At 36.6% G+C, this 12,260-nt stretch overlaps 1 protein-coding gene across 1 annotated transcript; it reads left to right on the top strand.

Moving 5' to 3' along the window:
* Positions 1-10,956: 10,956 nt before the first annotated feature.
* LOC140801078 (auxin-responsive protein SAUR50-like) lies at positions 10,957-11,561 on the top strand. Its single transcript, XM_073156079.1, has one exon. It carries the CDS (start codon positions 11,108-11,110, stop codon positions 11,405-11,407), a length of 300 nt encoding a protein of 99 aa, XP_073012180.1. The 5' UTR covers positions 10,957-11,107; the 3' UTR covers positions 11,408-11,561.
* The last annotated feature ends 699 nt before the right edge of the window (positions 11,562-12,260 follow it).

Genomic DNA, 12,260 nt, shown 5'->3' on the forward strand with positions numbered 1-12,260 from the left:
TCTACTACCCTAGTTAGGATTCATTCTGATCATGGAAGAGAATTTAAAAATGAAAATTTTTCTAAATTTTGCGATTCTCTTGGTATTCAACATGAATTTTCAGCTCCTATAACTCCACAACAAAACGGGATTGTGGAACGAAAAAACCGAGTTGTGCAGGAAATGGCTAGGGTTATGCTTCACGCTGGAAATGTTACTCAAAGGTTTTGGCAGAGGCGGTCAATACAGCGGTACATGTGATAAATCGTATTTATCTAAGATCAGGTACAAAAATGACTGCATATGAAATCTGAAAAGGTAAGAAACCTAGTGTTAAATATTTTCTACTTTTTGGTAGTAAATGCTATATCTTGCGTGATCGAGAATATTTGACTAAATTTAACACTAGAAGTAACGAAGCATCTTCTTAGGGTATTCGAATATTAGTAGAGCCTACAGAGTATATAATCTTGACACTTCTACTATTATGGAATCTACTAATGTTATGATAGATGAAACCACGACTGATTTAACTGAAGCTACTCCTATTTCTGTTTCTGCAGATACATATGACGAAGAAATAGGAAAGAAGCTTGATCTGGAAATTGAGAATTAGGACGAGGACAAAGTTGAAATGAACAAAGATGACTGCAACATACCGGAACCATCTGCCAGAGTGAAATTAAATTATCCACTATCACAAGTGATCGGAGACGTGAATGAACCAATTAAGACAGGACGACAAATCCAAAGTGAGGTATCATTTACTTGTTATACATCTTCTTTTGAACCTAAAAATGTGAAGGAAGCATTCTTAGACGATTCTTAGGTTAATGCTATGCATGAGGAATTAGAACAATTTTCTAGGAATGATGTTTGGTATTTAGTTCTTAGACCTAAGAATGTGAACGTCATTGGAACAAAATGGATTTACAAAAATAAAAGTGATGAACATGGCAATATAGTTCGAAATAAAGCTAGACTCATAGCATAGGGATATACTCAGGTTGAGGGTATAGATTTTAATGAGACATTTTCTCCTGTTGCTAGATTAGAATCTATTCGTATACTGCTTGCTATTACTTGTCATTTAAAATTTAAATTGTTTCAAATGGATGTGAAAAGTGCTTTTTTGAATGGTACTTTGAATGAAGATGTTTATGTGGAACAACCGAAAGGGTTCGAATATCAAAAATTTCCTTCTCATGTGTTTAAACTGAAAAAGGCCCTCTACGGGCTAAAACAAGCTCCAAGAGCTTGGTATGAGAAGTTGACCACTTTTTTAGTGGATGCGGGGTTCACTCGAGGGGGAGTGGACAAGACATTGTTCATTAGACGGTCAGACAAGAGTTTAGTTGTGGCACAAATATATGTGGATGATATTATCTTCGGGGCAATTAGTCGATTATTAGCTAAGGAGTTTGCAGATCTTATGCATAGTCATTTTGAGATGAGCATGATGGGTGAGTTGAAGTTCTTTTTGGGACTTCAAATTACTCAATTGGAAAGAGGGATATTTATCGCTCAAACCAAGTGTGCTAAGGATCTTGTGACTAAATTCGGTTTAGAAAATGCAAAACATGCTAGAACTCCTATGAGTACAACTACCAAACTAGGTAATGATATTTCAGGAAAAATTGTTGATCAGACACTGTATAGGAGCATGATTGGTAGTCTTTTGTACTTAAGTTCTAGTAGACCTCAGGTGGATGTTTTTATATTGGAAACAATCTGGTTGCTTGGCATAGTAAGAAACTCGATATCTTTATCTACTGCGGAGGCCGAGAACATTGCAGCGGGAAGTTGTTCTCAGTTACTATGGATAAAATAGATGGTCAAAGATTACGGCATTCAACAAGATACTATGGTGCTTTATTGTGACAACATGAGTGCTATTAATATTTCGAAAAATCCTATTCAACACTCACGTACAAAGCATATTGATATCCGACATCATTTTATACGCGAGTTAGTTGAAGACAAAATAATAGCACTAGAATATGTTGAGACGGAGAAACAGTTAGGTGATCTATTTACAAAACCTTTGGATTTACAAAGATTTGAGTATCTTCGTACTTCTTTAGGGATTTGTGCTTTGGATTGATTTTTTTTTATTTGGTTTGCATCTTTCTTTTCTTATTATTTCTTTTCGTTTCTTTTTAGGTTTTCTTTATTCTGAACTTTTCTTTGGTTTTAGTTTCAGATTTGTCAAAAGTTTTTGTCATAAAAAATTTTTTGATGCACTCCTAGATTCAATAATATATTCTTGACATATAAATATGATTTTTCTCTTGATTATGAGTTATGATAGTCAATTCTGTCATCTTGCAGTATATTGTATCATTTATGATTTGTTCACTCTCTCGACTTCTATGATAATTAAACTAAATTTAATGCACTCATAACGTGTGTATATTTTTGAGTGAGCATGACATCATGAAATTTTTTTAAATAGCTCACTATTAACGTTGATTTGCATAGTTTGACCTCATGCTTAGTCATCACAAATGTGTTCATAAAAGATCAATGAAAAGGGCTACAGTGAGTTTGTGTGAAAGCCATCTTATTTATAGTCCAGTTTGACTCAGTACATTGCTTGAAAATTAAATAATTTTTTTTGATGTTTGTGAATATCTTCTTGCACATTATTTGATATGTACTACAAGAAAAGAGCTACCTACTCATGTGTGAAAGCCATCATTGCACCTATATAGTTTATGTATAAAAAATAATACAGAAGAAATTCTTGTTCGGTTATGGAGAATAAGTCGAAAAGTGCAAATTTAAATACTAAGTTGGTTTGACTACTGTGTTGTATTATTGTTTAAATAGGAAAGTTTATTTAATAAGAATGTTTCATGTTATCTATGCTCACCTTGCATATGTATATTGTTATGATCAATTAAGATTAATTTAATTTTGAGTGATGCATTAGAATTGATTATAATATGCTTTTGATGATTTGATTGATCTATGTATGACTTATTTCATTCGATTGTCATATTCTATGTCTTGAATCTATTTTGAATTTCTAGAACTGCATCTCCAAAAAGAATTTTTGATTTTTTCTTAGACTTTTTATTTAAAAAAAAGGGCGTTCGAATGCAAATTTTTGAGTTCGAACGCGATGACTGGCGCGTTCGAACGCGCAGACTGGTGTGTTCGAACGCACTTGAGGATTCTTTAAATATTGCGTCTGAACCCAATGGTTTTCATCTTCCATCTTCCAAACCCTAGAAACCCTTCATTTTCTCTCTCTCAAATCTACAAGATCTTGGTCTTTTTCATCAAATTTCTCACTACAAACCCTTTTAGAGGGTAGTTCTCCTCCGGATCTAACGTCTTTCGGCCGAATTTTTTAGTTTTTCTTCACTTTTGCGAGGTATGATCATCCATCAATTTTCCTAGTTTTTATTCAATTAAGTCTTTTGATCTTGATTGATTTCATGCGTTTTCGAGTTTTGATCATGTTAAAGTTACTATCTTGATGTTTCTTGTATGATTTAACGTGATATTTTCGCGTTTTCAAGTGGAAGATGGATTTCATTTAGGGCCTTCATGATTTCTTGCATTTTTTGGATTTCTTGCTATATTTTTGTTTGCTTTGGGCATGTATTGAATCTTGCATCTTGTTTCTTTCTCAAGCATGCCTAGAAAAGCTGTAGTTTCCAAGAAACCAAGGCTGCCTTCCTCACCTACTTCGATTCCCAAGTTTTCTACATCTACGGCTGCAAGTTTCCTACAAGATCTTGGTCTTTTTCATCAACTTTCTCACTACAAACCCTTTTAGAGGGTAGTTCTCCTCCAGATCTAGCGTCTTTCGGCCGAATTTCTTAGTTTTTCTTCACTTTTGTGAGGTATGATCATCCATCAATTTTCTTATTTTTTATTCAATTAAGTCTCTTGATCTTGATTGATTTCGTGCGTTTTCGAATTTTGATCACGTTAAAGTTACTATCTTAATGTTTCTTGTGTGATTGAACGTGATATCTTAGCGTTTTCAAGTGGATGATGGATTTCATTTAGGGCCTTCATGGTTTCTTGGATTTTTTTTATTTCTTGCTATCTTTTTATTTGCTTTGGGGATGTATTGAATCTTGCATCTTGTTTCTTTCTCAAGAATGCCTAGAAAAGCTACGGTTTCCAAGAAACCTAGGCTGCCTTCCTCACCTACTTCGGCTCCCAAGTTTTCGACATCTACGACTGCGGGGCATTACAAACATAATTTTGGCACCCGTCCTGTTATCTGTGAACGACCCGTGGTCATTTCCAATTTTTCTTCTTTGGGGATAGAACAGATATTTCTTGAGGCTACATCGATTCTTCAACTAACAAGGTTCCACTCATCATTAAAAAGTTAATCTTTCATATTTAGATACATACTTGTGTCTAGGGGTTTTTCATATACTCTACCAACATTTTTTAAATAGTCACTGTGCTACTAAACATACTTTTTTTTCTATTTTTCAATATCATGATGATCAATTTAAAGCTAATTTTTGTTCTTTTCTCTTTATAAATTTGAATAAGTAAATATATAATATTAATGTACTTTTTTAGTTATATTAATTCTACTATTAATACATCATTAACAATATGGACTCCCCTTAAATTTGGCTCAAAAATATTACGCACCATATATACCAATGAAGTAAGAAAATTATGAAAATTTAGGTAGTGGTAGCCTCATGAGATAAGGTCTTACTGGCTCCAATTTTACCTAAATCGAAGCTATGGATAAAAAGATATAAATATAATAGTGGGTCAAGGTCACAACGAGGCAGAACGATAAATATTCGACGTTGCAGCGGTCATCGGAGGGTGGCGAACGGCTCAAGGTGGTGGTGGAAGGCCATAGAGTAGGGTGACTGCTGGTGGAGATAAATGGCTAGGGTTTGAAATATTAGAATGCTTCTAATGCTATGATTTACTCCTAGAAAGATAAAGACTATCTAACGGCTATAATTAAAGATAAAGATAAAAAGAATAATTTGGATAAATTCATATTCATTTAATGATAATTATCTACACATATCCACTCCTGTAACGCCCCCGCCCAACATGGGCACATGCACGACCATGCGCCCACACGGCACGCACAGCGCACGTGACAGGACGGGTGGGACTGCCACGTACAGATACACCCCTATGCTCACATAATCAATCTCAGAGATTAAACATACTATCAACCAAATAAACCTATTAACATATGAATATCTAAGTCCTCAACAACTATACTAGATAGCTACATAATCTGATAGGGTCCAAACAGGCTAAGATAAATCATCAAGATACAACTAAAATTACTAATACATGAGTACACTATAATCCGACCTGTATTATACAAATCATCGTCTATACAAAGTAGTACAAATACTAAATAATGGTACAACTCAATATCTAGATAAACTATCTTCTATGCTATCTCACGTATATAGTTCACCTCATCTTTATTCTAAAATATCTCCTTAGGATATCTCAAGTCGGTATCACGTACTATAATTTTTGGAGCGTTAGAAAATAAATAAAAAGAGTCATGAGCAAAAGGCTCAATTAGTAGACTTTATCCTGAATTAGTGATATCAAACAAACAGTAAATTATGTACTAGATAATATAAATCATATAGAAGCATTATGTCATGAATGAGTATATAAATGTATCATCAATAATAATATATAAATAAAATATAGATATCATGTCATAACTAATCAAAGTATATAATTCTTAATAATGTATAAATAATCTCCATATTATACCATCATCATAACTCTCTCTCAAATATGATATATATGACACATGCCGACCATGATTATACTATGATATCAAATACAACTATATATGATGTATATTGACCACTCGATAATCAAGTATATTAGATGATAATAAAATTATATGCATTTCTCAACATCTTAGTCATCAATGACATCTCGATATAATATCATCATACTAGACCACTATGCATAGTCAACACCCGTCACCTAGTCTCATCAACATGCCCGAAGGCTCAGAGCATACCCTGTTATCTGCAAAGGGTAGCTCAATCATAATCATACTCAACTGCTAAGGGTATCAACATCCATCCAAATCGGGCACCCTTCTAGCTGATAGAAATAAATGAGGATAACTCACTATATAGAAATACATGATGATAACTCACTACATGTGTCCGAATGTCTACTGCGCACAAAGACTAATGACATCGAATGTAAGGCCATAGGATCGCGACTACGTCGAGTGATCAATCATCCACCAAGCGCATCCTAACCCTCACGCCAACTCGGATATCCTCATACTTTCTATCAACTATTCTATCAATCACATTTCATTCTTTTCTTTTAAATGATAAATCATATGCATTTTATCCAGTACTATAACAAGTTATACATATCATGAATTTAGGTGGAAGAGAAGCTAAGAGAAAAATAATGTAATGTAGTCCACAATCATATATCTAACACATGCATACCCTACTAGTCTATCACATACATATTCATGCTATAAATCATCTCGACATAAAGTCATAATAGTATAATCATCTCTAATCATATCTATATGTCATCAACATACTCATATCCAAGATCAATATAATCATATGCATGATAAAATATGTTCAATTGAAATCATCTCTAGATAAGATCATATAATCATGCTAAAGGCCAAAATATTTATAATATATCCTAATTTGATAAAGGCGTCTAGGGGATAAGACTACTCACTTCTTATCAGAAGGCATGAACCATGTATTCCTTACATTCGTCAATCAACCGTCATTCATCGCTAATAAGGTCCACGAGGTCCCAAATAAGGAGTTCAGAATCTAAAAATATTTAAGTAGTATGATGTTAGTCATTTATCCAATTAGAATTAATTTATATAAAATATGATAATTTATTAGGTTTTAATGTTATAAATATACTATTATTGTTAAAATGCTAGTGATAAATAAGATTAAAAGGGTTATTTTTTTATGTTTATTAAAATAGTGAAAATATGTAATTATAAAATAAGAGGCTAAATATGTCTAATTGTACATTAGAATATAAGTGTAGACAAAATGTAATTACAACGAATTTATCATTCTTATTCTTAATTATATAATATAAGAGATAAGCAAATAAATGGACATGCCTATTATTTTATTCTATACACAGTAGTATATCTAAACCAATAAAATCACATACTAGCTATATATATAAATAATGAATATAAGGATATATTTAGAAATCTCACGACTATAATTAATGAAGCTAAGTATTAATTTATCATATGCAAGTAAACTTATATGTGAGTAATAGGTATATATTAGGTGGTTATAATATAATTAATCATTAATTATACTAATTATAATTAGATAATAATTATATTATCAAATATATATATAATAATATAATTAACAGCCTAATTAGACTAAATGCATTAGTTAACATAAAATCCTTAATAGACAGAAAAAGAAAGAAAGAAAAAGAAATAAGAGAGACAAAAAAGAACTACAATGCTAGGCTTGAGCCGAGCACTGTCTACTAAAGTGCTGGGCTCGGCCCAACACTAAAGCAGCCATGAAAGAGGAACTGAGGAAGAAGAAAAGAAAGGAAGCAAGAAGAAAGAAGAAAGAAGAAAGAAGAAAGAAGAAAGAAGAAAGAAGAGAAGAGAAGAAGAAAAAGAAGAGAAGAGAAGAAAAGAAAGGAAGGGAGGAGGACCGGTGGCGATGGGGAGGGCACCGGCCGCTGGTGGCCAACCAACGGCTGGCCTCTCACAAGCGGCTCGACTCCAGCGAGCCTAAGCCCACAGGCAAGAAAGAGAGAGAGGGAGAGAGAGGGGGAGAGAGGAGAAAAAGTGAGGAAGAGGAGAAGGAGAAGAGCTCACCTCGGCGGCAACAGCGATAGTAAGCCGGTGTCGACAAGAGAGGAAGAGAGAGAGATTTAAAGGGAGAGAGAGGCGGTGGGGATGGGAAAAGCGGTAGCTGTGGCAGCGGTGGGGCCCGCTACAGCCAGTTGGCATGGCCCGGTTGGTTGGCTCGGTGGTTGTGGGTGCGCGCCCAAAGCTTGCATGGCATGAGCTCGTGCCATGCAACACAAATTTTTTTCTTTCTTTCTTTTTTTGACTTTTTTAATTTTAATTATTATTATTATTATTATTATTATTATTATTATTATATTTTTAGATCAGTGTTATGACAACTCCTATTTATAGGAGTAAAAATTCTATCAAATTGGATCCACATGCAAATTATCCGGATTTATTTAAAATTCAAAACAATATGATAATGCTAACTAACTAACTCAATTTGACTTAACTTGGCTAAATCGATTCGATTGACTTAACTCACGTGATTGGATCATAACAACCCACTATGCTTCTGATAACTTATCCTCAAGGTAACAAGTCTCTCACTTTCTTGCACACGTACAACTTGTCATGCCAATCAGTGGACTCAGGTTCATCCTCTTCGAGTCCGCCTACAACAATGCGTGAGTTAGATGGAACTTATATTTTTGGCTGAGGGTAAATCGGTCATCATAGTAAAAAACACATGCCTTTCCTTCTATGCACCTCCAAGTCATCAGGTACAAAGTGGCACAAGACCATCTTGTGATTAGGTTGAGCTGTCTACGCAGGTTCAGTCGGGGTAGGTGCAATCTCTACTATGTCGTTTCTTCTCTCTTCCTTGTGGATCTAGTTCAACTGATCCAACTTGGACTCCATCAAAATAGCTAAAGAGAAAGCCTCATCAAAGGTAGTGAGCCTCAAAGCCTTGACCCTAGCTTGAATGTCAGGCTTGAGCCTACTAATGAGACTACTCTTCAGGAGTAAGTCAGACAAGTTATTGACTCGATTGATGGTTTGAGCTTAGATCCCAAAATTTGGCTTATCATCACAAGCCAAGTGACATCGTGGTCGAGGCTGGTCACATGGGGCATAGGCTTATATGTCCGGCTCATGTCATGCCAGGCCACATAGGGCTCAATCTGATGGCACGGGCCCACTGAGTCATTGCACCAGTCATTCTTAGGATCGTACACGTGCTCGTGATCATGTACATGGATTTTAAATTAGTTCACACAAGGTGATAGAACCGATTCGTGAAAAGGTGGGGCTACAACTTAGGTTGGTTGCATGGGCCACAACGGCATGCCTTCGGTGGTCTAGGTTGATCCTAGTGGCTACAACTGGTACCTCTGGCCCCACTATAGTGGAGCTATGGTGGTGCGACAAATAGTGGACAATGCTCTGACAAGGTGGGGCTTAGGAAAGGTTGCAGCATAGAAGGGCATCGCACCCGGCCATCTAATGCTCGTCAACAGCTGCAGAGTCCACCACGGGCTTATAGTCAGCCAGGCGAGGCCGAGCATGGTCGCTGATGGTCACGAGAACACCAGCCCCAAGGCTACATGGCTGGGGTTCACTATAGTGGAGAAAACTATAGTAGGCGATCTGTCTACTATCTCTTGCAAGTTGTCGCTGGTTTGGTTTGGGTGTGGGGTCCCGTGGAAGGTATTGGACTTCGCGGCTTGTGCCGGTGGGGTTTTAATCGTCGCCGATGGGAAGCTAGGGTTTTCGGCCATAGCTCCCATTACGGGTGGGGAAGATGACCCTACGACGCTATAGCAACTACGGGGATGATCTACGGTGGTGTGAGGGCCTCCACCATGGCTAGAGAAGGGGTCAAGGCTGTGGTTTGGGTTGACTCGTCCCGTCCTCCACGACTTGTGTTTGCTGGCCATGGTTGCACATTTTGGGTTGACTCGTCCCCTCCCCCACGACTTGTGTTTGTTGGCTGTGGCTGCACATTTTGGCCATGGCCGGCAGTGCTTGCGACACAGGTCAATGGAGGGTGGCTAATATGGCCTTAGTCAAGGCTTGGATCGCCTTCTCAGATCTCCCCTTAGTTGACTCTAACAATATCTTCACCCACGACGGTGGCTCGTTATTGGGGAAACACCCAAAGGAATAGAGATTAGTTCCTAGTCCTCCAAGGTGGCTCCTTCTTCATTCATCTTATTTGATCTTGTGCTAACCATCGATCAAGAAACGTATGCTCTCATACCAATGTCATGCACCAGATCTAGATCGATCCGGATGTAGTAAAATTATAAAAACTTATGTGGTGGTAGCCTTATGAGATAGGGTTCTATTAGCTCTAGTATCACCTAAATTGGAATCTGGATGAAAAATCTAAATTAAATAGTGGAGCAAGGTCCTTTCAAGGTAAAAGAGTAAATATTCAACGTTGCGGCTATATTCGAAGGGTGGCAGACGGCCAAGTGTGGTGGTGGACGGTCGTAGAGTAAGGTAGTTGCTGGTGGAGGAAGATAGCTAAGGTTTGAAAGATCAGAATACTTTTATGGCTATGAAAAATCAGAATGCTTCTACGGCTATAATCTACTCCTAGAAAGATAAAGACGATCTAATGACTACGGTGAAAGATAAAGTCGAAAAGAATAATTTGACTAAACTCAGATTTATTCAATGATAAGTATTAACACATATTCACTCCTATTTATAAGAATACAAATCTTAGATAATTGAATCCACATATGAATTATCCGATTTATTTAAAATTTAAAATAATAAGATAAACTAACTAACTTAATTTGATTTGACTTGACTCAATCGACTCGACTGACTTAATCCACGTAATCGGATTAGAATAAATTTATATTCAAATACATAAATTTTTCAACAAATACATCTACCTTTTTTGATATTATGTTTTGGTTGAGATATATTTTGGTAAATAAAATTCGGGAGTGAACTAGTTTGGTCACATATTCTGGCAAACACAGAGCTTTACTCTTGATAGTACTTAGGAAATGTACCACGAGATAGTAGAAGGCTCGGCAGGATACCCAATGAATGTCCTAAGATGTAGGTGAAGGTAGCAAAGCCACGGGATCATGGGCCCATGATGTCCTTTAGTACAAAACCACCATCCAATTCTAAATCACTCCCTAGTCCTATCTGTCCTTCCACCAGTAGCCCTACCACATGCGATTAATTTTTAGCTTCTTTCCCTCTCCTCCACCCACCCTTATTCCCTCCTGCTATATATCACCTTCCACCCTTTCGTCCAGCTTCTCACTCGCTATCTCGCTCTAATTTTCTTTCTCATACTAGTTTGTTACAAAAATGTCCATAAAGAAACAAAGCATTAAGATTCCCCAAGCAGCAGGCTTGAAGCAGATACTGAAGCGTTGCTCGAGCCTCGGAAGGAAGCAGAACTCTCTGTATGTGCCTAAAGGCCACTTTGCCGTCTATGTCGGAGAAAACCGAAGTAGATTCGTGGTGCCAATCTCCTACCTCGCCCACCCTGAGTTCCAGTCTCTGCTCCACTGTGCCGAGGAAGAGTTCGGGTTCGACCATGACATGGGTCTCACCATACCGTGCGAGGAGGATGTTTTCCGATATCTCACCTCTACGCTCCGATGAGGTATTAGGATTCGGTCCATGATAATTATTTCTTGTGGGTTAAACTTGTAAATAGGAGTGGAGTGGAGTGGAGAGTTATTTTGCACCTCCCCTTGTAAATGTTGATTAATTTATGGAGCAATGCAAACTTCGAGTTCCAAGATGCAACTAGAAATGAGTACCACACCATCTTGTATCGATGACTCTGAACCTTTTTAACTGGGTAACTTGCATACAGTTTGGGACCAGCCGTGATCGCAGGAATTTCTAGCAGTCAAGTACTACTGGGCTACTCTTGATTGGCTGCCAGATCGTTCGGTTAAGTGAATAGGTCAAAAGTATTTACCTCTTTAGACGGCCAATCACGGACTGCCAAGTAGCATGAAATTTCTGCTGTTAACCGATAAAGAAATATAAAAATTTGTGGGGTGTTTAATTTGAAATAACTTTTAAACTGTCTTCGCACCGCAAAAATATAAATATAAGTCACTGTTATAGCTCTGTGATAATATCGTACCATCCTATGAGAAAAATCATGCCATAGGCTTGTAATCTATAAAAAGAAAATATAAATATAACCTAATTAATTACATGAATATTTTCTTGTAACACTATCTTAATTGAAGTAACCCTAGCAATGCTTATTAAATTGGAGGGAAATGTGAACTATTTCAACAAACTTGTATCTATTAGTAGTAGTAAATTTAATATAACTCTCAAATTTTCACATTATTAGTTAATTATTGAGAGGGAATATCGGACCACTAATGTAAATGATAGGGGTCCTATCTCCAGGAGGTTGGGAGTTCGAATACTCTCATATGAATGTGGGAACAATTTTCTTACCGAGACAATTTACACTGAGGAACTATTT

The sequence above is a fragment of the Typha latifolia genome, chromosome 14, assembly GCF_019914945.1.
Source record: "Typha latifolia isolate L0001 chromosome 14, TyphaL0001v2, whole genome shotgun sequence".
In the NCBI taxonomy this organism is placed as follows: Eukaryota; Viridiplantae; Streptophyta; class Magnoliopsida; order Poales; family Typhaceae; genus Typha; species Typha latifolia.

Excerpts from the sequence above, each read along its gene's own strand:
- LOC140801078 (XM_073156079.1), top strand. The coding sequence starts at position 11,108 with ATGTCCATAAAGAAACAAAGCATTAAGATTCCCCAAGCAGCAGGCTTG.